General features: G+C 55.6%; 10 protein-coding genes across 10 annotated transcripts; 7 read left to right on the top strand and 3 right to left on the bottom strand.

The window, feature by feature from the left end:
• The first annotated feature begins 31 nt into the window (after positions 1-31).
• Positions 32-914, top strand: BDY17DRAFT_197150 (uncharacterized protein). Its single transcript, XM_033730063.1, has one exon. It carries the CDS (start codon positions 151-153, stop codon positions 691-693), a length of 543 nt encoding a protein of 180 aa, XP_033587222.1. The 5' UTR covers positions 32-150; the 3' UTR covers positions 694-914.
• Positions 808-1,629, bottom strand: BDY17DRAFT_255281 (histidine phosphatase superfamily; the record flags this gene model as incomplete). The annotated part of the gene is made up of 3 exons (XM_033731519.1): positions 808-1,256; positions 1,310-1,522; positions 1,575-1,629. The coding sequence occupies 3 exons, from the start codon at positions 1,627-1,629 to the stop codon at positions 808-810; spliced, it is 717 nt and encodes a 238-aa protein (XP_033587221.1).
• A 314-nt stretch (positions 1,630-1,943) lies between these two features.
• Positions 1,944-6,620, bottom strand: BDY17DRAFT_270096 (uncharacterized protein). Its single transcript, XM_033731940.1, has 5 exons — positions 3,603-6,620; positions 3,135-3,542; positions 2,572-3,082; positions 2,360-2,515; positions 1,944-2,300 (listed from the first exon to the last, which is right to left on the bottom strand). Exons 1-5 carry the CDS (start codon positions 6,408-6,410, stop codon positions 2,158-2,160), a joined length of 4,026 nt encoding a protein of 1,341 aa, XP_033587220.1. The 5' UTR covers positions 6,411-6,620; the 3' UTR covers positions 1,944-2,157.
• Positions 6,621-7,704: 1,084 nt separating this feature from the next.
• Positions 7,705-11,083, top strand: BDY17DRAFT_270095 (uncharacterized protein). Its single transcript, XM_033731939.1, has 3 exons — positions 7,705-8,019; positions 8,075-10,551; positions 10,607-11,083. The coding sequence occupies exons 1-3, from the start codon at positions 7,902-7,904 to the stop codon at positions 11,018-11,020; spliced, it is 3,009 nt and encodes a 1,002-aa protein (XP_033587219.1). The 5' UTR covers positions 7,705-7,901; the 3' UTR covers positions 11,021-11,083.
• On the bottom strand, positions 11,084-12,946 carry BDY17DRAFT_302152 (uncharacterized protein). Its single transcript, XM_033734365.1, has 4 exons — positions 12,313-12,946; positions 12,116-12,261; positions 11,429-12,063; positions 11,084-11,374 (listed from the first exon to the last, which is right to left on the bottom strand). Exons 1-4 carry the CDS (start codon positions 12,747-12,749, stop codon positions 11,117-11,119), a joined length of 1,476 nt encoding a protein of 491 aa, XP_033587218.1. The 5' UTR covers positions 12,750-12,946; the 3' UTR covers positions 11,084-11,116.
• Positions 12,947-13,080: 134 nt separating this feature from the next.
• Positions 13,081-14,398, top strand: BDY17DRAFT_196933 (uncharacterized protein). Its single transcript, XM_033730062.1, has 3 exons — positions 13,081-13,277; positions 13,341-13,517; positions 13,576-14,398. The coding sequence occupies exons 2-3, from the start codon at positions 13,465-13,467 to the stop codon at positions 14,231-14,233; spliced, it is 711 nt and encodes a 236-aa protein (XP_033587217.1). The 5' UTR covers positions 13,081-13,277; positions 13,341-13,464; the 3' UTR covers positions 14,234-14,398.
• Positions 14,399-14,751: 353 nt separating this feature from the next.
• On the top strand, positions 14,752-15,508 carry BDY17DRAFT_312505 (uncharacterized protein; the record flags this gene model as incomplete). Its single annotated transcript, XM_033735629.1, has 2 exons — positions 14,752-14,801; positions 14,854-15,508. 2 exons carry the CDS (start codon positions 14,752-14,754, stop codon positions 15,506-15,508), a joined length of 705 nt encoding a protein of 234 aa, XP_033587216.1.
• A 953-nt stretch (positions 15,509-16,461) lies between these two features.
• On the top strand, positions 16,462-19,113 carry BDY17DRAFT_336765 (uncharacterized protein; the record flags this gene model as incomplete). The annotated part of the gene is made up of 3 exons (XM_033737943.1): positions 16,462-18,214; positions 18,271-18,601; positions 18,658-19,113. The coding sequence occupies 3 exons, from the start codon at positions 16,462-16,464 to the stop codon at positions 18,707-18,709; spliced, it is 2,136 nt and encodes a 711-aa protein (XP_033587215.1). The 3' UTR covers positions 18,710-19,113.
• A 1,031-nt stretch (positions 19,114-20,144) lies between these two features.
• On the top strand, positions 20,145-21,044 carry BDY17DRAFT_326529 (uncharacterized protein; the record flags this gene model as incomplete). The annotated part of the gene is made up of 1 exon (XM_033737529.1): positions 20,145-21,044. The coding sequence occupies one exon, from the start codon at positions 20,145-20,147 to the stop codon at positions 21,042-21,044; it is 900 nt and encodes a 299-aa protein (XP_033587214.1).
• Positions 21,045-21,637: 593 nt separating this feature from the next.
• On the top strand, positions 21,638-24,022 carry BDY17DRAFT_302132 (uncharacterized protein). The gene is made up of 6 exons (XM_033734364.1): positions 21,638-21,865; positions 21,925-22,500; positions 22,554-22,805; positions 22,859-23,254; positions 23,306-23,659; positions 23,715-24,022. The coding sequence occupies exons 2-6, from the start codon at positions 21,958-21,960 to the stop codon at positions 23,763-23,765; spliced, it is 1,596 nt and encodes a 531-aa protein (XP_033587213.1). The 5' UTR covers positions 21,638-21,865; positions 21,925-21,957; the 3' UTR covers positions 23,766-24,022.
• The last annotated feature ends 138 nt before the right edge of the window (positions 24,023-24,160 follow it).

Raw genomic sequence — 24,160 nt, 5'->3', positions numbered from 1 at the left:
AGCCTAATTTGCACCGCGCCTGTTTCATAGACGGGGATCTGCAACCTCCGTTTCCTCTCCCAGCCGCTCTTTGCGGACGAAAATGGCAGTGCTGAACGGCTTTTCCTCGTTCGTCAGCATGGCCTACACGTTGGGAGACGTGCAATTTTAATGACGCCTAGCCGCGCTCTCTTCGGATGTCGTTTTACAGCCTGCAACCTCTCATCGGCCGACGTCTCCTTCCCATTTGGGCTTGGCTCGGAGAAGGACTGCATGGCTGGAGAGCTTCCAACTACGCTGTTCCCCTCTCCCGTGGCGAAGCAGGCTTGCGTACGCTCGCGTACGTCAACACTTCATCCCTGTATACTAAACATGCAGCTACAGCACCTCCATGCTCGTGTAAAGCAGGGCCTGCTAGTCGAGCAGTTTCGCGCCTGCGAGGATACATTAGCTTCCGAAGTGCAGCACGATGAAACACAGCGGGGGCACACTACGCCCGGCACATGTTGCCTATCTCAGTCACACACCTGTCGCTGCTCGTGCGTACTGCAGTGCTCTCGCCCCTGCATGCTCAATACGGACGGCACTCCTGTCCGCAGCTACCGGCCTTTCAACCTCGCCTGTAAAGCTCAGCATCGTTGTAATGCTTGCTCGAACACACGCCGATCATCATACGAATTTGAACTACCGGCGGCGCGCAGTTCCAACTGCTAGTCAACGTCTGTCACCAACATCCTTCCGAAATTGCTCCCTAGCCTGTGGCTTGTTATGCGCAGGGATCATCACTCCCGGATCACATCCGCTCAAGCCTCAAGGCACTATGAGACATCACCTCATCGCCGCCTCGACCTCCGCATCCTCATCACGCTCAGGCGGGAAATCCCATTCATTCACGGGATAGCTCCCCTTCGGACTCCTCCCCAACCCCCCTCCCCTTCGCGCCGTCACCCCATCCTCCACAAGCCTCAACAGCCCGTTCTGATGATCCTGGCGAAAGGTAAATATGCGATAGTCCGCATAGTGATACCTGCGCTTCGAGATGGCCGTGCGCAGGAAGCCTGAATGCGCCACCACCGCAATGGCCTGCTCCGGTCGCGCGTAAAGCCGTCGGAGACACGCTTGGCCCCGCGCCGCATTGGCGCTTCTCCCGTAGGCGTATGGCGTGCCGGGAGATTTGTCGGGGTAGACGGGGTCGACTTTGGAGAAGTCGAGCGCGGGGAACTCTGCGGCGAGCGTGTCCAGCGCGCTGCCTGTGTCGCAGGGGCCATCATAGTTCTCTGAGAGCGTCAGTGCGTGCTGGGGCCTCCGCGAACCCGCACAGGATCCGTACCCTGCCACATGGCATCGACCTCTACTCTCACTCCTCGCTCAATCAGCCAATCCAGCCCATTGAGAGTCGTCTGCAGCGTCCGTCTCATGGGACTGGTGATGATGTGCTCCACCTTGTCGGCGATTGGGCATTTCTTCTGCAAGTGTTCGGAAAGCTCGCGGCATTGCCGCAGCCCGTCCGTAGTCAATGGAGGATCATGTATGTCGTAGTTCTCTGGTAAATATTAGCACTGGCCGTTCAAGTTCGTGCTCTGGCGATACGCTACCGCTTGCGTTGTGCTCAGCTTCGGCATGTCTGATCAAAATGAGTGTCGGGGGCATTTGCAGTAACCTCTTGATCAGCCGGTGTAGCAAGTCGGATTCTGGAGGAAATGCAGCTCGGCTTTCTTCCAACAATTTCGTCATCCCAAGCTGTCCGTCTACGTCAGGCTATGTGCCAAGAAGAAGTGGCTCACTACTTTCGCTCGCTGACGGCCTGGCTGTTCTCTCAAACATTTGAATGTACAGTATGATGTGTCCGAGATCGAGTGCGAAGCTCGCTGAGGCTTTTTGCCCGGAGTGCGATACCTCCAGCCATCACTTCTCCCATCACATAGCCTGAAATCGGAGCTCAATGTCCGTTCGAATTGACTTCAGCAGTATCGTTAAACTGATGATACGACGGATGGGGAAGAGCGGGCCAATTCCAGCATGTCTGATTGTGCATCTATGGTCGAGCTCCTGCGCAAAGCATAGCGCTTCTACTCCCATATTGCATATGAGCCTCATGATCTAGTGGCGAAGACCATGATTCTCCTGCCCGTTCCTGTGCACTCCATTGCGGTGCCATTGTACGTCACTCGTCCGCTTTTACTCCTCGTCCTCCTCTTCGTCCTCGACCTGATCCTCATCACTGGCATCGACTCCCAGAATCTCCTTCCTCCATTCCTCCCTGCTCTTGGAAGCGTGATGGCCTACGTGCTCGCGAACGGCTTCGGCAAAATCGTCTTGGTCTGAAGCGAGCGCAGGGTTAGCAGAGATCATCGGAAATCCCACCGATGGAAACACGTACCGTGATGATAGCCCAGGGTCGTCGTTGTATTGACTCCGTCACTCTGCTCCGGCTCCATGAGTAGGCCGTAACATGTGTCGAGGATGGTCCCGAGGCTGATGTCGCTGGTCCAGTCTCGGTCGAAGATGGAATGACAAATTCTCCCATGCACATTGACTGCCAGGGCATTAGCGAAAATTCTAAACTGTTTGTGGTCAAGATCGATGACTTACCATTCGGATGCATGATCTTGGTGACGAAGCGACCCTTCGGCGCAAAGATGGGGTATCGCTCGTCTGCGTGGATGTACAGCAGAAACGTTCCATCCTCGTATGGAGTGTCATCTGGTCCTGACATCACCACCTTCATGAAAGACATGTCCTTCTCGCTCACGTAGACGTCATACGTGTCGTGCTCGCGGCTCGCCAGCTGCCTCAGCTCGCTCAAGAGACGCGTTGTGCGAAAGTTGGATCGCTGCGCGCTCACCGAGGTAGTAGTGCGCTCTGACCGTCTCTTCACAATGGCCGACAGCTCTACGAAGTCGTCACAAAGGTTCGGGTGGCTCCTGCGGGGTGGTACCTTCTCCTGAGTCACCTCAGTTCCCAGTGCCCAGTACTTTGCCGCGCGGAAGAAGCTGGTAAAGTCGAAGCGACTGGCTGGAATTGGACGAGGCACCGAGATTGCTGGTCTCTCCGTGAGCGACAGGAATGGCTCCATCTCGCACATGGTCAATGCATTGACGAGCTGTACGACAGAGTCAGTGAGGTCCAAAGCCAAGCATTTCCCAGCCACTTACACTATGAGGGTGGAAATGGTAAGAGCCCAGTACGATCGAGAGCGCGCGTAGATCCTGATTACTCTCGAAGCCGAGAGAAACAGAATCCACAGCAACACCCGCCTTGTGAAGCTGCCAGCAGACATCTTCACTGGTGTTGCTGCTAGACTTGGTGTCCACACCGTCCGATATGCAGATGATTCTCTTCTTGGCGTTGGGATACTTCTTGCCATATTCGACGAGTTGATCCTTGCAGAGGGCGAGGGCATCCCAGAGACTCGTGTCATGCTTGGCGGTCATGTCATTCGTTGCACGCCTGAAGTTCTCGAGCACATGCGACATGCCCATTAGCACTTGGGCCGTCGAATTGAATGTCACTAGGCCGACGTGAGTTTTGAATCCGTAGGCCAGAATCTTGTTTGCTAATGCCTGCAGTAAAGATGGATTAGCCAACGAAACGAAAATGAGGCTCGAAGCAGTCTCACACACCTCGAACATCTGCTTGAGGACATCTAGTCGGCTCAAGTTATGGCGCTTCAGCTCATCTTTCGGACCCATGATCTTGACCTTGAGGACCAACGGCAGGACACTCGCGGCATCTTGTTTGTACACCGGTTCGTGACCCAAGATTCCGAAGCAGTGATACATGTTGAACAAATTGGAGAGTCGCTCGGTAGTCTTTCGCGGGATCCCTGACAGCAGGTTGTCACCATTGTATTCCATGCCCGTCCAGACGGCCTTTGCTTCGATATCATGTGAGGCGTCCTTCAACTCGTGGCGCCAATACTTCCAAATGACGGAGGCGATTGTGCTCGCGGCATCTTTCTTGACCCAATACGCGAAGAGGAGGTGATCAATACCACCGTAGACCTTGATGAGCACGAGATCGGAGCGAGGAGAGCTTACAGCACCAGTGCTTCGCGGCACTGGATCGTCTTGTGCAATTCGGACGGAAACATGCTGTCCATTGGTGATCTCCAGACCAGAAAGTGCGGTATTCGAAATCGCTGACAGCGTCCCATGTTGCTCAGTCGCCAGCTGAAAAATGGAGTACCTGGCCTTCAGGCCACGGAAGACGAGGCGATGGAGATCGGCAGCACTTATGGTCGATGGTACGTGCCGGATGAATGAGCCCACTTTGCTGTTGAACGTGATTTCGATGTCCATGGAAGGCCGTAGTCTCTTCGACTCACCCCCCTCGCGCGCGGGGATGCCATCACCGTCGACCCACAGCGTGGCAGCGTCGCAGATGTCTTGATTTACAGTGAGCTCTGTGCTCGCAAGATCCAGGCCTGTCTTCGGCGAGGAGTGTCGGATGCCGAACCAGGTCTGAATTGCGGCCTTCGAATACGTGTGCCCATCAGCAGCCGTCACGGCGTCCAGCATTAAGGACCTCGAGATGGGACAACGAAGGTGATCCGGTATTTCGGTTATACTGGCATCGAGGGTTGGGATCTGCTGAGCTGGATTCAGGGCCGGTGGCGCATCTTCGATGGACCACGTCCACTGTTGAGCGATATCGCGTGAGTCTGAATTCGCCCGGTAAATCAGAAGGTCACAAATCGGCTGTTCATGCGTTGTAAGGCCCGCCCAGAACGTCTTCAATTCGTCAAGGTCCGTCTGGTGATTTGGGGAATATTGCAGATTGTGGTAATGCCTTCCGAACTCTCTCGCCGCGTTGAGAATCTCTGACAGCTTCACGATTTCAGCAGAGAGAATCATTTTCAGCAGCCTCAAAGTCTTCATAGCACTTGGCCGCTTTTGAGGCTCGGGTGCCTGAAAAACGATGGCAACCATGTCGTCGAAGCTTTCGTAGCCACACAATCGTTCTTGAACGTCCTCGAGGACCGCCCGACTGTAGAATTCGGGCTCGACTGGGACGTTTTCGATTGGATCTTCGTCGGAATTGACTTCTTGAAAATCGGTGGGGTTTCGCATGCTGGCAGAGGTGTCGACACAGAACATGAGTAGCTCGTCGGGAGTTTCCATTCGCCTCACTTCACCACCTCCGAGCGCGCAGAATGCGGCGGTGCCGTCGGCCTCGTAGCTCTGCAGAATCGGGCTGATCAGTTGTTCGACTATCGCTGTATCAATCACCTCTTCTCCGTGCAGCGGACGGAAGATCATAGAGGAGTGTCCCGGATCAGCACATGCTTGTTCTCCCGTGTACACCGCCAAGTGAGCATTGCGATCGAACGTCAAGCATGGAGCGACCGCAGAAACCAGCTGCCGTAGCTTGTAGACCGCGAGCTTGTTTATGCCACAGAGGTCGGCCAGATGGTTCAGGTCAGCCAGCTCCGTGACATCGATCGCAGCGTGTATATTGCCTGCATCCGGGTACCGATAGTTTGCGTTCAAGTGCTTCCGGGATAGGACTGTGAGCTCAGCAACGGCGCCGCCGCCAAAGAGTATTCGTCGAAAGATGTCGGTGTCGATTTCGGATTCCACGAGGAATGGTTGAAGGTCAGTTTCGAAGAGCAGACCGCCTTCGTGGAAGGCTTTGAAGAGGCTCGCTTCCACCAACCCCTTGGAGGTCTGCACTGCCTGCGAAACGACTTCATGTGTCCTGTGGTCGCGGACATCAATGGTCTGAAAGGCAGCAGTGTATGGAAGACCGGCTCCCTCTTCTTTCGGCAGCTTGAGAATCTTCGCTTTGTCGAGAATGAAAGCCCACAGCAAGCGCGAGCCTTCAAAAACACGAGAGTGGTCCGTGCCAACAACATCTGTGGGTACGAAGCTGTCCAAGGCGCTGAAAAGCGTATGGCTCAGAGCGGAGCATTCGACTTCTGTAGGTGTCTTGCCCTGGATCAAGATGTGAAGAGTGCGTAGTGCAGGAGAGAATTCGTGTGTCGGGAGATCAAAGGCGTGAAGCACGGCGTCTTGCGCTCTGTTTTCTTTCCGCATGTTCTGGACGAGAGAGGCAAAAACACGCAAGGAAGAGAAGAACATGGCCATGCCGCGGTCGGACTGGATGGTATTCGGTTCCCAGCACGCGCGAGAGCGGAAGATTGTTGACTTGCCTACCGCAAGCTTGGCGTTGCCCGTGGTCGTTCGATCAACAGCAAAGATATCGATGACGCCATCGACGGCGAGATTGACCAGGCCGGCGTCAGAGATGGTGGCATTCATGCATCCGGGATGGATTGGTTGCTCGGAGGTGTGAAGGTCGAGCGTTTTGAACTTCCGTTGGCCAGTCTCATCAATATCAGTGCGAGCAAGTTGGGACAAGTGGCGTTGTTTGGAGCAGACGGCGATGACAGGCGGCTTCTTGTAGCGACCTGTGTACCTGGTTTGCATCTCGGCGCCGCGAAGTTCCACTTTCTTCTTATTCTCAACATCGACGCCGAATCTGGCACGGAGCGCGGCCTTGAGAGCGGGCTCCGTTGGGGTGGTGAGATTGAGACGCTCTACTGTGCTCTTCCCGTGCACAACAAAGCAGTCACTTCGATGTGGTGTTCCATCTGCGAGCTGCCTGGCCAGGTTGCAGTTGCATTCGAGAAGTTCCACATCGTCATCGAAAAGTGGCTGAATGTGAAGATGGGCGGCGACACGATCGTGTAGCTGGCGAATGGTCGAGTTGAGAGGCACTGAGACGACTGGGCAGGCGCTCCTATCTTTGCAAAGTGCCGGGGTGATGATGCGAATGTTGAGCGTGTCTTCGATCTCCATCGCACCACGGAGAGGGAGCACGGGAGGCTGGGAGGCATCTTTTGAGGCAAAGACTGCAAAGATCTTGTCCTCATCGGCGTGGACAACGTCACCCAAGTTGTCTTCCTGGTCTAGGATGGCGCCGGTTTCGCTGTCAATGTGCAAGGTGGCAAGATGCGTGTGAGGTGCGAGCGAGAGCTTTTGCCGTGCAACGCGTTTCCACAGCTCGTTGATGAACTCAAGCACAGCTGAAGATGGCTTGAAGGGTATCAACAGTGTCGGCCGCTCGCCAGTGGCGCCCGGGGACACGATGGTGACTGAGTATCGCTGCATGTTGAGGAGAGGCCCAGGAAGCCCGACGATGATGAGTTGCACGCAGTCAGAAAGCAAGGGAGAGGGTGGGGTTTGGAAAGAGAGCGGACGAGTGTAGCAGGAGAGTCCTGTGGTGAAAGCAACCGGCAGTACGGCGTATGTGAAAGTTGCGTAGTGACTTATCAGACGCGTTTGTAGGACTTTGGAGCCTAAGCGCGTCTGCCTAAAGACCACGTGCGTAAAGAACAGAACAGGAAGGAGCGACTAACTTGGGCACAGTCACGTGAAGAAGTAATTCGGAGCTTATACCTACATCACCTCGAACAGAGCATGCCGCATGCCCGTTCGACAACCCAGGGGAGTCGAGGAGCCCACTCCATGAGTGACGAATGGTGCGATCTGAACGTGGATCACGTCTCCTCAAGGCCGTATAAATGATCCCACGTCCTAATGTCAGCGACGAGCAAATCTCGATGTCCTTTGGTGAGAATGTATGAAGAGGTGCAGTACATGTAGGCAAAGGAGTGAAGTCACGGAGGCCACCGTAGACCCTTGCCAGGAACCAGTAATAAGGTTTCTCCAGATCTGACATTTGATCATCGAACTCTAATTGCATAACTAAAAAAAGTGCCAGCTGTGCTTTCACCAAGTCTTGGACAAGCCTCACTCTCCTGCCCCTCTCCCCCACTCCCCAATTCCTACATCCCTCTACGAATTCAATCAGACAACGCCGACATCTTCGATGCTGTCTCAACCTACGACTCGATTTCCACTACTCCGTTAAATCCTCCTTTCGCCAACCGGCCGGCCGCCGGCACCCCCGACAACATGGAGAACGCCTACGTTCGCTCCACCCAAGAAATCCTCCGGCATTTCAACGTCGTCGAGAAGACTGGACTCTCACACAAGTCTGTCACTGCCGCACGAGAGAAATACGGCCGAAATGGTAAGCACCTCTCCGCGAACATGAGACGCCAGAACCTCCGACTAAACCTTTGCAGCGATCCCTGAAGATCCACCAACACCGCTCTGGGAGCTGATCTTGGAGCAATTCAAGGATCAGCTCGTCATCATCCTCCTCGCCTCCGCCGCCATCTCCTTCGTCCTGGCCTTGTTTGAAGAAGACGAGGGCTGGACCGCTTTCGTCGATCCCGTCGTCATCTTGACGATCCTCATTCTTAACGCTATTGTGGGTGTGAGCCAAGAGAGCTCGGCAGAGAAGGCGATCGCCGCACTGCAAGAGTATTCGGCGAACAAAGCGAAAGTCCTGCGGGATGGCATGATCAGCGAGGTCAAGGCTGAAGAGCTGGTGCCTGGAGATATCGTCCATGTTGCAGTCGGCGACAGGATACCGGCGGATTGTAGGCTCTTGAGCGTCCAGAGCAACAGCTTCAACGTCGACCAGTCTATCCTGACCGGCGAGAGCGAGAGCGTGGGGAAGGAGACGCATGCCATCAAGGACGAGCAGGCCGTGAAGCAGGACCAGATCAACATCTTGTTCTCCGGCACGACCGTCGTTACTGGCCACGCTCATGCCGTCGTCGTGTTAACCGGACCAAACACTGCAATCGGAGACATCCACGAATCCATCACCGCGCAGATCTCGCAGCCCACCCCGCTCAAGGAAAAGCTGAACGATTTTGGCGACATGTTGGCCAAAGTCATCAGCGGTATCTGCATCCTCGTCTGGCTGATTAACATTCAACACTTCAACGACCCCTCCCATGGCAATTCTTGGACAAAGGGCGCCATCTACTACCTGAAGATCGCCGTCTCGCTCGGTGTCGCTGCCATTCCCGAGGGCCTAGCAGTCGTCATCACCACTTGTCTGGCGTTGGGCACGAGAAAGATGGCGGCAAAGAACGCCATTGTCCGCTCTCTTCCCTCCGTGGAGACGCTCGGAAGCTGCAGCGTCATCTGCTCCGACAAGACTGGCACCCTCACCACCAATCAGATGAGCGTCAGCAAGGTCGTCTACATCAACGAAGCCGGCAACGACCTCGACGAGCTGGACATCCAAGGCACTAGCTTTGCTCCGGATGGCGAGGTCTTGAAGAACGGCAAGCCCGCGACCAATCTCGCGGTGTCGTCCAGCACCGTGGCGCAGATGATCCAAGTTGCCGCCATTTGTAACGACGCTCAGCTGTCTTGGGATGACAAGAACAAGACGTATCACAGCGTTGGCGAACCAACAGAAGGCGCATTGAGAGTGCTGGTGGAGAAGATTGGGTCTACCGACTCTGCACGCAACGCCAGACGCTCGTCCCTCCATCCCGAGGAGAAGCTGCACTTCATGAGTCAGGCCTACGAAGACAAAGCCCCGAAATTGAGAACCTTTGAGTTCTCCCGCGACCGGAAGAGCATGTCTGTCCTCGTCTCCAACAACGACAAGTCGAAGCAGCTTCTGGTCAAGGGCGCCCCGGAATCTGTCATCGACCGCTGTACTCACTGCTTAACTGGCAGCAATGGAAAGCGAGTCCCACTGAGTGACAAATTGAAATCGCTCCTCGAGGATGAAGTCGTACAGTACGGCAAGCTTGGGCTTCGCGTGATAGCACTCGCGAGCATCGACAACGTCACCTCGCAACTGGCCACGACTGCCAAGACCAACAGAGAATATGCCCAAGTCGAGCAGGGCATGACTCTGCTCGGTCTTGTTGGCATGCTCGATCCGCCGCGTCCAGAAGTGGCATTGAGCATTCGTCAATGCCGTGAGGCTGGTATTCGTGTTGTGGTCATCACCGGCGACAACCAAAACACCGCCGAAACGATCTGCCGGCAAATTGGAGTCTTCGGCGAGGACGAGGATCTTACTGGCAAGAGCTACACCGGACGGCAGTTTGAGAGTCTCAGCGAGAAGGACAAGCTAAAGGCTGCGCAGACTGCGTCGTTATTCTCGCGTACCGAACCTGGCCACAAATCGAAGTTGGTCGATCTCCTGCAATCCGCTGGAGAGGTTGTGGCCATGACGGGAGATGGTGTCAATGATGCTCCCGCATTGAAGAAGAGCGACATTGGCGTTGCTATGGGCACTGGTACCGATGTTGCCAAGTTGGCTGCAGACATGGTTCTCGCCGACGACAACTTCGCCACGATTGAGAGCGCCGTTGAAGAAGGTCGCAGCATCTACAACAACACCCAGCAATTCATCCGGTACTTGATCTCCTCGAACATCGGCGAAGTGGTGTCGATCTTCTTGACTGCCGCCCTCGGCATGCCGGAGGCTCTGATCCCCGTGCAACTCCTTTGGGTGAACCTGGTTACTGATGGTCTTCCCGCCACTGCTCTGAGTTTCAATCCCAAGGATCACGATGTGATGAAACGACCACCGAGGAAGCGGGACGAGAAGCTCGTCGGCGGCTGGCTCTTCTTCCGTTACATGGTCATTGGCATTTATGTCGGCCTGGCGACTGTGGGAGGATATGCGTGGTGGTTCATGTTCTACGAAGGTGGCCCTCAGATCACCTTCTGGCATTTGGTAAGCTCGTCCCTCGTCATTTTCTAACGTTGTATCTCCGACTAACAACTATCAGACGCACTTTCATCGCTGCAAGTCCGCCTTCCCCGAGATCGGCTGTGCCATGTTCTCCAACGACTCCGCCAAAGCCGCCTCGACCGTGTCGCTCTCGATCCTTGTGGTGATTGAGATGCTCAACGCGATGAACGCCCTCTCCTCCTCCGAATCACTCCTCACCCTGCCTCTCTGGAAGAACATGATGCTGGTCTACGCCATCACCTTGTCGATGGCGCTTCACTTCGGCCTTCTCTACACCCCAATCCTCCAGACCATCTTCGGCATTGTCCCGCTGAACTGGGACGAATGGCAGATTGTGCTGGGCTGGAGCGCACCCATCATCCTGATTGATGAGGCGCTGAAGTACGTGGAACGAGGCTGGTTCTTGCCGGTGACGGAGGCGGCGAAGATGCACCAAAAGAAGATCGACTGATTGTATCGGCTGGCCTACTCTATGTATACGCTGTCATAGACCCATCTAGAATTAGACACCCTAAAAGTCCGAGATGTCTACACTTGTCCAAGACGCTCATGAGCGATTCCACTCAATGCTCGACTTGATGTCGCCGTAATGCGCAAGTAGGTAGTCCTTCCAGTAGTAGCTTCGCGCCTGCCACTGGCCGCGGTCTGCCGCCTTGGGCAAGACGTCTTTGCCCTTCTTGACGTATGTGCTCTTCAGGCGTAGAAGTGGCGCATCTTTCATGGTGTTCTTCTCCTTGTCGCTGAGGCGAGGAATGATTTCATCCACGCCTTCCTTCTTCATTTGGTTCAGCATGCGGCAGATCATCTAGTGGAGACTTGTCAGCATGGGGTAACAGCACTGCCATTGAGATTTTCTTACCTGCGCAGTCGCGTCCGCACCGAGCGTCCACGAAGCATCGACGTATCCAATCACGAAGGCGGCGTTGGGGAGGTCTTGCAACATAACGCCCTTCCAGACGTACTTCTCCGGCACGTTGTAAGGCTTGCCGTCAACACTGACATCGATACCACCACCGACTCGGACCTTCAGCCCGGTGGCTGTGACGATGATGTCCGGGTGCAATTCCTTGCCGGAAGTCAACTTGACAGAGTCCGCCGTCACCTTCTCAATCACCCCTGTCTCCACACTGGCCTTGCCGGATCGCAGAGCACGGTAGAAGTCTGCGTCCGGGCAGAAGCACACCCTCTGCTCAAAGGGGTTGTAATCTGGCGTGAAGTTCGGGCTGTAAGAGACGGTCGGCGGGAGTTGGGGCTCGGTGGCGGAGCGGAACATCTTCTTGCCCAAGGACGGGAAGTATTGGCAGAAGGTGACGAGGAGGAAGGGCACGGCGATCCATTTCCAGCGGATGAGTTTGTGTTGGTAGTAGACGGGGAACCATCTGCGGATGAACCTTTCCAGCGCGTCTTCGCTGGGGGTGGAGAGGATGTAGCTGGGAGATCGCTGGAGCATGGTTACGTGGGAGGCTGTTCTGCTCATGGCTGGGACGACGGTGACTATTTGCTGTTAGATGAAGCTGGGACGACGTGCCTGGCATGTCTGGCTTACCTGAAGTTGCTCCGCTTCCCACAATGACTACATTTTTGTTGGCGTAGTCGAGATCCTTAGGCCAGAACTGCGGGTGAATAACCTTACCCTTGAAGTCATCGATTCCAGGAATGACGGTCTTCAATGGCTCGTGGTAATCGTAGTAACTTTGCAGCGAATTAGCTGACGTCCAATATGACTTTCCGTGCCCAACTTACCCAGTACACAACAAGACAAACTTGCTCCGGAACGTCTTCTTCTCGGTCTTGTTCGCAGTGACATCAAATGACCACGTCTTGTGCTCTGAAGAGTAGTTCGCAGCGTTGACCTGATGATGAAACAGGATTTTCTTGTCAATGCCATACATCTGAGCAGACTCCTTGAGGTAGTTGAGAATCAACGGGCCGCCAGCAATCGAGGTCTCCTCGGTCCACGGGCGCCAGGGGAAACCAAAGGTGTACAAGTCGGAGTCGGAGCGGATGCCGGGGTACTGGAAGAGCGACCAGGTGCCTCCCATCTCGTGTCGGCCATCGAGGATGATGTAGCTGAGGTCGGGGTTGCGTTCCTGCAGTCGGTATCCAAAGTTGATGCCCGAGATACCAGCACCTATGATCACAACATCGTAGGCGTTTTCGCCGCCCTTTTCAAAAGCCATCTCCAGAGATGTAGAGTGTAAATGAAGACGAGACTTGTGCAATTGGGACGTGGTTATCCTTGGAGCAGAGGGACGGGACGGCGATTTATCTACCTCTTCTGCTCGGTCGTCCGGAGTAATGAGCGAAGTGGAACGAGGCTCTTCCTTCGATTTATGAAAGATGTCGTCTTTGACTACTGCAAAATGCCTCGGCTTGCAGATGTTAGGGATGATCGTCACCAAGGCGGGCGGTACGGACGACGACCTCGAAAGGGGAATTTGTGGGGCGATGGTTGTTCCGAGGCCGACGACGAGGGCATACGAGGACGAATTGCATGCCGCATTCGAGCAACATACGTCCGTAGCAGTCAGGCAGTCCATCATCAGCCGACCTCAACAACGACCCGGCGGTATTCTATTGTTGCTATCCGCTGGGCAGCATCGGTGTCTCGTAGAGCGTCCGCTGCGCTTGGACTGGGGGTGCGCTCGCCGCTTTCGTACGTCAGAGCCAGATCCGCGATGCATGGAAGAAGTCATTCATGCAACTTCGTATGTCGACCAGGCTGATACGATGATGCACCCTAGGATGTCATTGACAGCGCCGGTGGGTAGATGCATCACTTCGCGCTGGAAAGCGAGTGAGATGTGAATCCCGACTCCATGTCACTGCGCCCTTGACCCAAAAGAACTCGTACATCACACGCACTGCCTTTACCTTGCTCACCATCGAGCCATCATGGCAACGCCGAATACTCCGAGCCACGCTACCCTACCTCCAAGGCGCGTTCGGTGAGCAGATCAATATGCATCGCCACCTTATCTTCAAAAGTACGACTGACAGCACCAGAATCGATTTTGGGAAAGAGGTCGTTGTGCTCGTCGGCGGATCCGAAAAACGATTCGTTTGTCACGCCAATCTGCTCACCGCACAATCTCCATTCTTCGAAGCCGCGCTGTCGGGCAGATGGCTTGAATCGGAGGAGAAGCTGGTCCGCTTGCCCGAGCAAGCTCCAACCGCCTTCAGCATCTATCTCAACTGGCGCTACACTGGAGCAGTCGATCTCTGGGACGGCGAGGACAACGCCGGGACATATACCATCCCGGAGGGTGCCATCAAGGAGAATCAGGGTCCACGATTTTCCAGACTTGTTCGCTGCTCAGTGCTGGCAGACATGCTCCAAGACCATGCATTCAGCAACGCTCTCATCGACAGCTATTTCGACCTCGTTGAGATCACCTATCAGTTCCCGAGTTCCACAGCTGTAAACCTAGCGTTCCAACTGCTCGCTGAGGGCTCGTGGGTGCGGCGTCTCTTCATCCGACAGCTAGCGTTTGATGCCAACGCATATGAGCTCAGCCAGCGTATCAACGAACATGATTTCCAAGTGGTGAGCGCGATCGCCGTATTGTCAATTATGGAGAGAGGTGTGCCGATGAAAGACAAGAGAATACGAGCGAAACGTCAGAGCATGTATCACAACCCAGCGGAAGGCAAAAAGAAATGATCTCGAGGGATGTGATCGATGAGAAGGCCTCCACGGAAAGACTGGGCACGCATAACGTTTGAGTCACAATGATATACTGCTCTGGATAATCAGTGAGGGTACAATACGGAGATGAGTGCAGAGGGGCGAGAGATGAACCCGCCCGACTAGTAGTACCATCGACTCAGACTGTAAAGGGGAACCATTTCTGAAGAAATAACCAATCCCTACCAGCCACCGTAGTTGCATGCAGTCATTCACACTACGAACGCTGCTCTGTTGCACAGGCCCTCAATCCTCACATCGAACCCACTCTCTACCCCAAATCCCTTTCTGTTACATTCACTCTCATGAGTGCTCCTTCCTCATGCTTACTTCAACGTCACCTCTCGCTCTTGCACCTTCGGGCTGCGCGAATTCCAACAGTCACCTCCACCAAGCTCCAGCTCACCTCAGATCTTTATGATGATTCCGCTCGCCATCGACCCAGCCTCACATCGGTCTTTACTTCGTCGCTGCAGTCCAAGTTCACAGCGACCATGGCATCACCAGCAAGCGTCAGCAGTGGACGTTCGCTGAAGCGCTCAAGGTGAGTGCACCTGGGGCGAACAGGCCTTTCGGTTCTTCTGACGTGAATGTAGGGTTGATTTCACCGACCACATTACCATCCTTGTGGGCGAGGACGAGAGAGCATTTCTCATCCACAAGAACATTGCCTGCGACAAATCCGACTTCTTCAAGGCTGCATGCAACAGCGACTGGAAGGAGAGGAAAGAGAAGACAATTCGACTTCCAAACACGGAAGTCCGGACTTTCACGATATTCGCTTGCTGGCTGTATACGAATGAGCTGGATCTGAATGGCACCGGGCAAAAGCCCATCTGGTCGACAGGTATGGACGCTGAGCTGAGGCGGAACACCTGGATGGACATTTATCGTTGCTATGTCCTGGGAGACTTCCTGAACTCCGCGCAGTTCTGCAATACTCTTGTCGATGAGCTCCTGGCCAGCGCGGAGGCTACAAACAAGATCCCGGGACCGCGGATAGTGCTGCACTTTGCTGGCGAGCTGAGGCTTACGTCCACTCTCGGCAGGTTGCTGATCGATTCTGTTGCAACTGAAGTGACGAAGGAGGTTTTCATGAAAAACGTAGACAGTTATGCGACCGCGTTCGTCATTGAGGTGGCGAAAGTTTGCGTGATGGAGCGGAACATGACGCTGGATGAACGGCAGCCGAGGAACAGGCCAAAGTGCTATTACCACGAGCACAAAGACGAGAAGGACAAGTGCGCTTAGTGCTGGGATGCGACGGGCGAGATGGTGGAAGGACGAGACATGGTGATGATGGAAGTTGAAGCATCCTCCAGGTGAAGCAGTGCAGCGCGCGTAAGATAGCGAGTAGTCGGAAGGTGGAAGGTTGTAAATCATCGGGCTTTCGTGCGCTCCCATACAGTACGCTCTCGATCGGACTGTTCCAGCATGGACCTGACCTGAACACGTCAAGCGCTTCTATTTGCAACAGCCGAGCATCCGGGAGACGGCCTTGGGACCATCGTCACGGAGCACAAGGCGGTGTGGCGGGGACAGCAATGCATCGATACCACGAGGAGCACGAGCAGGCTGAAGCCATTGTGGCAGTGTCGGAAGCAAGCCCAAAAATAAACTCGCCAGGTAGAGTGTACCTGCGTTAGCGCAACTTTTGGGCGGTAGGACTTCTTCCGAACGGAGCGGCGGAGGCGAAGCAACGGCAAACGAGCGCGCGGCCAGACAGGCACAAGCGCACAAGGCAACACGTGCACAACGTCGGACGAGGAAGTTTGGGCGGGTGTCTTGGAAGAAGAAAGGGGGAGGGGGGCAGGGGGTCGCTCCACTGCGAAACGGGAGCGGCCCGCAGCCCTGGTAAGCATCGGCTGGGCTGTTGTTTGCTATGTTCACCTTTCAAAAGGCCACTGTTTACACCTCACACTTCTCTTCCAGCTCTCCCTCCCACTCTCCTCCGATCGCTACGTATCATCACGACTGACGACTTTTGCTCTTCGTACTCAAATTCGACGGCCTGGGGCAGCGCGGTTTACAATACTGACGAATCAACAACACGCACTCCTGTTGCATAGATTGCAACCATGTGGTATGACAAGATGAGAGCGATGGAGATGTGAGCGCGGGTCTGATTGAATGCAGTGGAATCTTCGGGTACATCAATTACTTGGTGGAGAAGGACAGAAAGTACATCCTCGACACTCTGGTCAATGGTGAATCCAACATTGCTCCTCCTCTCCCCACCGCCATGCATTAACCCCATCTCCTCCCCAGGCCTCGCTCGCCTAGAGTACCGTGGCTACGACTCCGCCGGTCTTGCCGTCGACGGTGACCGCAAGAATGAAGTCTTCGCCTTCAAGGAGGTCGGCAAGGTGGCCGCGCTCAAGAAGCTCATCGAGGAAGAGAAGCCCGACATGACCAAGGTCTTTGACAACCATGCCGGCATTGCGCACACCCGCTGGGCCACTCACGGCTCTCCATCCAGGGTCAACTGCCACCCTCACCGATCCGATCCCACCTGGCAGTTTGCTGTGGTCCACAACGGTATCATCACCAACTACAAAGAGCTGAGGGCATTGTTGGAGAGCAAGGGCTTCAAGTTTGAGACGGAGACGGACACCGAGGCGATTGCCAAGTTGGCAAAATACATCTACGACGAGCATCCCACCATCGACTTCACCACCCTCGCCAAGGCGGTCATCAAGGAGCTGGCGGGTGCGTTTGGTCTGCTCCTCAAGAGTGTGCATTACCCCGGCGAGGTGGTGGCCGCTCGCAAGGGCTCTCCCTTGGTGGTTGGTGTGCGCACACAGAAGAAGATGAAGGTCGATTTTGTGGATGTCGAATTCCAGGAGAATGACATCCCATTGCCCGCCGAGACGGCCAGCCACAACGTCGCCCTCCGCAAGACCAACAACCTGCTCGCCCCTCCAGACAAGGCCAGTCTGCTCCACCGCTCGCAGTCGCGTGCCTTCCTGTCCGACGACGGCGTGCCTCAGCCGACGGAGTTCTTCCTCTCCTCTGACCCCTCTGCCATTGTGGAGCACACGAAGAAGGTGCTCTACCTCGAGGACGACGACATTGCTCACATCCACGAGGGCCAGCTTAACATCCACCGTCTGAGCAAGACCGATGGCACAAGCAATGTCCGCGCCATCCAAACCATCGAGATTGAGCTGCAGGAGATCATGAAGGGCCGCTTCGACCACTTCATGCAAAAGGAGATCTTCGAGCAGCCGGAGTCCGTGGTCAACGCGATGCGTGGACGCCTCAATCTGGAGGCAAAGACCATCACGCTTGGTGGCTTGAGACAGCACATGACCACCATCCGTCGCTGCCGTCGTCTGATCTTCATTGCCTGCGGAACCAGCTACCATTCATGCATGGCTGTTCGCGGATGTTTCGAGGAGCTCACAGAGATTCCCATCTCTGTCGAGCTGGCCTCCGACTTCCTGGATCGTCAAGCCCCCGTCTTCCGTGACGACACCTGCGTGTTTGTCTCGCAATCTGGTGAGACTGCCGACTCGCTCATGGCCCTCCGCTACTGCTTGGAGCGTGGCGCTCTGACCGTCGGTATTGTCAACGTCGTCGGATCCTCCATCTCCATGATGACGCACTGCGGTGTGCACATCAACGCCGGCCCGGAGATCGGTGTCGCCTCCACCAAGGCCTACACCTCGCAATTCGTGTGCATGGTCATGTTCGCCCTCAGTCTCGCCGAGGACCGCGCGAGCAAGTATCAGCGACGCATGGAGATCATGGAGGGCTTGGGTAGGGTCTCGGAGCAGTTCAAAGAGATCTTGAAGATGGACCAGGATATCAAGGAGTTGTGTCAAAAGTTCGTTTCGTCTATGAAGACAGCCCCTGACTTTCGAAGCGCTGGTACTGATTCGATTTGCAGGTTTAAGCATCAGAAGAGCTTGCTCTTGTTGGGCCGTGGTGCCCAACACGCCACTGCGCTGGAAGGTATGAACGACGCCCGCCCTCTCTCGTCTTCGCATCGATCTAATGCCATGTTGCAGGTGCGCTGAAGATCAAGGAAATCTCCTACATGCATTGCGAGGCCGTCATGTCCGGAGAGCTCAAGCACGGCGTGCTAGCTCTGGTCGACGAGTCTCTGCCCATTGTCATGATCCTCACGCGCGACAACATCTTTGCCAAGTCTCTGAATGCCTACCAGCAAGTCATTGCTCGCAAGGGCCGTCCGATCGTCATTTGCAATACCGGCGACAAGGAGTTCCCCGGCGAGAAGACGGACAGGATTGAAGTGCCGCATACCGTTGACGTGCTGCAGGGATTGCTCAATGTGATTCCGCTGCAGTTGATGGCGTACTGGCTGGCTGTTGGCGAGGGGTGAGTAGTGTTGCTGTTGGTCTATCGTTGAATGCGTGCTAATGCTATGCGAACAGATTGAACGTCGACTTCCCCCGCAACCTGGCCAAGAGTGTTACGGTCGAGTAATCCCGCGAAAGGGAGCGTCCACTCCTTACGATGCGGTATGGAGAGCAACGAGAGTCTGTGCCCTTGGCATATTAGATGGCGCTGAAGGCGTTGGCGCGTGTTACGACTATAGACGATGAGGGGCTTGCGGCGGGTATGTTTTGATTCGTTCTGTTGGTAGAGAATGAGAGCTTCTGTGATTCTATCGACTGCCTTTGCATCATTCTTCAATGCGCAAGCGCGCGGTATATCGGGTGCAATGAGCTATATAACCAACGAGAGGCCGCGCGCATCCTTCAATGAAGCTGTAGCGCCGAGCAGGATGAGTGTTGTTCGATCGAATGGCGATATGTCGACAACAGCTCAACACCAAGCTGTCCTCCTCGGCGTCTCGCCGTCCAGGATGCACTGACGCGCGCGTAGCGACCAGCACCTCGTTTTACATCATCCACCGACTCTCATCAATGCCCTGCTGGCTGTCATTCAGCAGGAGGGGAAATTGAGCAGATCGGCGAGCGCTTGACAAGGAATACAAATTGCAGCTGAGCAGCATGACAATTACGACGTTTTGTCTACCTGGCTTCCATCTGCAGAGAAGCGAAAGCATCACCTCATCACCCGTCGGGATCGTCTGTTGCCGGGATAATAGCGTTTTCGACTACTGGTTGATCCTACCGCCCTGCTGGATCCCCGCCCCCAAGCCATCGCCTGCACGTCGCCAGGTTGTTGGGAATGCATGGGAAGACGACCAACTTGATTCTACTGTTGGTGAGAAGCATATTTGTCCATCCTTGTCGCCAACAACTCACAACTGATGATTCTCGACACGAAGGACTGAAGATCTGACGAGGCTTTTGCGCAAAGCCCTCCCGCCAATCACCAAACAGACCGGAGACGTCGCGAGGCGTGGGCGCTTAGAAGGCTCGCCACGACGAATCACAATCCACCCCAGCTGCTCGCGGGGCGTTTGGGAGGCCGTTGACGCCAAACCCCTCGTGTCCAAGGGCGAGTCCGGGGGTGTGGATTGGACGACGATTGGCCCGCCCGCCGCGCTGCCTCACCACTGCATCCCTCCGCCATCCGTCACCATCCTCGACCGCTCGTGTTGGCTTGCACGTTAACCGCCCGGCACCAAGAATAGCTGGGCGAGGGCGAGAGCGTGTGCATCCCCATGTGCCGTCCCCGACCAACAGCCGTGTGCTGCCCTCAATCAACCTGCGGCGCCAGGTGAGCCGCCCAAACTCTCTCCCGCTCGTCTCGCTTCGCTTTAAGCATTCCCTTCCCGCCTTGCTGCGAGCCTGCTCTCCTTCCTTTGTGCCTTGCCTTGCTCTGCTCCCTCCCCTCCCTGCCCTCACTGAGTTCTTCTGCTCGCAGGCCTTGCGCGGCGTTCTCGTCGTCCGCAACTTCTTCTTTTCGTCTTTCTGTCGCTCATTTCTCCCCTCGACGACTTGCCGTCATGGCTTCTCTTACCGCTACTGCCACCATGCTCTCGGCCACGGGCTTCGACAAGAGGGCCAGCTCTGCTTCTTCCCTGCAGACACCCGGCTCTGGCTCGTTCCCCTCCGAGCTCGTCAGTCCCTTGGCGACTTCCCCCAGTCTCTTGCGGAGGGATGAGCTCAAGACTCCCATCACCCCTCCTTCCGCCTATCTCGACTTTCTGCGGAACATGTCGCCTGCCATGCTGAGCCCTGCTCCAAGCAGTACGAGCGCGCGCTTCAGCTTCAGCGACAAGGATCTGGCTTCTCATCCTCCCTTGGAGAAGGTTTCCTCCGCAAGTCCCCCGATCCAGCTGGACCCTCAACAACCCCAATTATCCCGTAACACCTCCTACGACTCAAGCATCTCCGCGAACAGCAGCCTCAGCAGCCTGAGCGGCGTATCAATCGCAAGCTCAACCTCCCACGGCTCCGCCAAAAAGCAACGACCCGAGTCCCCCCGTGTAATCATCCCACCATCCCCCTTCGCCAAGCCCGCTCCAAGGTCAGCGCGCACCCCACGCCTGCACATCCCTCAATCGCCCCTCAACCCCGCCGTCAACTCAACCCACTCCATCCCTCAATCCCCCTACTCCACAACGCCCCTCAGCGCAGCACCATGGAGCGCAACCTTCTCTCCCCGCGACATCGACCCGGAGATCAACGGCAAGCCCGGCAAAGTCAGCGTGCGACAGGTCGTCACCAGGACTGTCACGTATTGCCGAACGCCGCTGGACCCGGCGCCGAAGGGCAAGAGGCGAAAGATTGAGGTCGAGGAACTCGATTCCAAGGAGTCGTCTGAGGAGCCGCCGGTCAAGCAAGAGAAGCTGGATGATCAACAGGCTGTTTCGGCTACGCCTGATGCGCCGAAGGACGCGTAGACCGCAGTCGGTTCGCGGGTATACGATCACTGCTTATCTCCATGTATCGTCTCCAACTCCTTGATTGGCACGATATCGGTGCTACCCGGCTGCACCCTCCTGGACCCACGTTAATGATTGATGATGGATGTTGCACTGCTGTTGTGAAAATTCGCCTTCCCAAGCCTGGCGCTCGGAGTACGATAATGGAACATCCTCAGCCTGGTGTTCGAACGACGCGTGGGGTCGATGCTTGCTGCTGTTAATCTACCCGCACGCATAATACTCGCAATCAGGGGCATTGGTCTCACAGGGTGAGAAGACCTGGAGGTCTGAAATACGGCAAAGTGCTTTGACGCGAGCGCACGAAACACGATCTTCGAGGCCCACCTGGCTCGCAGTCGAGGCAGGGCCGATGTACGTCTTGAATATATCACAAATCACTCAAAACTCACTATACTCCCTCGTCTTCCGTGGTTGTCAACTCACTCGGACGGGTTGTGCGCGTCACTTCGCCCCTCGATCGTTCCTTCCTCGACTCACTGGGCTCACAGTCATGTGCTGTTGGACGCGACACGTGCGTGCCGTTTGTTTGCACATGATGGAGACGCGCGCGTTGATTAAACCTCCCAGCCACCGCTTCTTCTTCTTCTTCTTCTTCTTCTTCTTCTTCTTGCTCCCCCTTCCACTTTCTTCCGCACACACCTTTACCGACTTGTTCCTTCATCCGTACTCTGGCTTGATACCTCGACATCACCATCGACAGCTCATTCAGCATTATCACACGCATCTTCGCTGCTTCATCCTCTCGGTCTCCTCATCCTCTCGCTCATCATAAACAAGTAAGTATACCGCTCCGGCGCGTTTACAAGAACCTCCTCACTGACCACGCGCTCTCAAGTCTCATCACACTCCAACGCTCATCCCGGTCACCATGTCGGTGACATTCGAGATCAGCCTACCTTTCAAGACCGTTCTTGCCATGCGCGATATCAAGGACGAGCTGGCTACGACGACCAAAGGCACCGTGAACACGGAGATCGAGGACTTCCTCGCTGCTGATGCCTGGCGTATTGTAGCCAAGGCCGCAAAGGGGCTGGACAGCGACATCATTCCGGCAAAGGAGAGCGACGCGTACTCTGAGGAGTACTGCAGCTGTGACGACGACGTCAAGTATGGCGTCGCTTACTCCAAGGCCAACGGCGACCACGAGCCCTACAACGTCACTGTGCCCATCTTCGATTGCCCCGACTCCCTTCACTGGAGCGCCAAGGACAATTGGGAGACGTCAGAGTTGTTGAAGGTCACCATTCAAGACGCGATGCGTAAGGAGAAGAGGTTCGAGGTGGAAGACAGCACTACCTTCGCCCAGCTCACCCAAGCATACGCCCAGCGCATCGACTCGCCGATGTGGTCACTCACTTTCAAATATAACGGGAGAGTGATCCACAACGAGAGCCTGTGCACTCTGAAAGATGTAAGCTTCCTCCACTGCCTCCCTTGCCCTGCAGAAGCTGATACATGCCGCAGCTCTCGATCCACAGCCACAGCGTGATCGAAGTCCGTCCGTCGATTGATGATGTCGTCCACAAGCACATCACCGTCACGCTGCAGGACGAGACGGCCAAGTACGAGGATTTGAGATGTGCGGTCTCGGATCAGGCCTGCGTCTGCGACCTGGGCGTTCTTTGGACCAAGCACACCGACGAAGACCCAAACGACTTCTACTTCGAGGTAGATGGTGTGAGCTGGTTCACGACCGATGAAGAGACCATGCAAGAGGTAGGTGGCTCTTCGACGCTGGCGGTGGAGTCTGAGGCTAATATTGAAACCAGCTCAACATCGGTCATGGCGACGTGGTGTGTGTGAAGTCGAAGGAAGTTGCGGATGCGGACTGTGACTGGGGTGCCGTCGATGCCGACATGGAGGCGCGTCAGCGCTGCTCAAGCCCAGCATCGGTTCGGTCTTCAGACGCGAACAACTGGGGGGCGCGCACCGTCAGCAATGCGGGTTCGTGCGGCTTGCACAGGACTCCAAGTGGCTTCTTCGTCGTCCCCCCTACGACTTCCGCTGGCTGGACCGCCCCTCCCCCTACGCTTGCTCATGGCGGCTGGGTGTCCGGTAACAAGGCTTCAAGTGATTACTGGGCCATCCCCCCTACCCCGGCTTCCATTGGCGGGACCCACCCTCCCCATGCGCTGGTTCAAGGTGGCTGGATGCCCCATAGCCGTGTAAGAAATGCTGTGTCTGACATCAACCTTCAAAGCTAACGAATAGAGCAGTGGGGAAGCGATAAGGGATCTGTCCAGACCGTGAGCCTCCATTCGGATTCGGAGTGGGCGCAGAACACACCTTCTACCAGCCCTGGAGGTGCGGCGAGCTTCATCGACGACGCGGACCAGAGCAGCGTCACTAGCGAGCCCATCGCCTGTGCTGGCAGCCTCACCATTCATGTCAACGTTCCGAAGGGTGACCGAGTTCTGGTCGTCACCCATTCTCAAGACACCCTTGAAGAGTTCTGGGATCTGCTGTACCGGCAGGCCGGCAGTGCTGTGCTGGGATGCAGCGAGCTGAGGTTCATCGATGGCGTTCATGTCATGGAAGAGCCCTCAAGCATGCAGAGGTCGCTGTCCGAGGTAAGTCGTGGTTGACGGTCTCTTCTACTCGGATCTGAAACTGACCGACACATAGCTCGGCGTCTCCGCGCGCACTGTCCTCGAGGCTAGCCGTCCTGACTGGTGATTCTGTTGACGGAGAGACCCTCGATAGCTCAACATCGGGGTAGCCTTCGCGGTTCAAATGATTTCAGCACAACGATTCGAGCTTCTTTGCTCTGGCGTGGTACGGTAAAAAGACGGCTACACGAACTTCTCCGAATACAATGGGTTCTCTGGGCTGCTCAGGTTCGAGCATAGCAGGATAAATGCCCCCGATTGAAATAGAAGGGCGTGGTACATAGCCAGGGTTATCCAAGGACATCGAAAGCATCTATCTCCCAGCTGCTACTTGTGACGTTGGAGCGCTCGCTACATCGCCATGCTAGCGGGTAGCATCGACTATAATGAATCACTGTGAGGAGTTCAGATTGTAGACCGTGGCTGATGAAGCCTTATAGGCCTCAAAGAGTCATCGTGTCT

The sequence above is a fragment of the Neohortaea acidophila genome (genome assembly GCF_010093505.1).
Source record: "Neohortaea acidophila strain CBS 113389 unplaced genomic scaffold BDY17scaffold_9, whole genome shotgun sequence".
Lineage (NCBI taxonomy): Eukaryota > Fungi > Ascomycota > Dothideomycetes > Mycosphaerellales > Teratosphaeriaceae > Neohortaea > Neohortaea acidophila.
The sequence above is the reverse complement of the archived record's forward strand: the minus strand, read 5'-3'. Positions and strand labels throughout refer to the sequence as shown.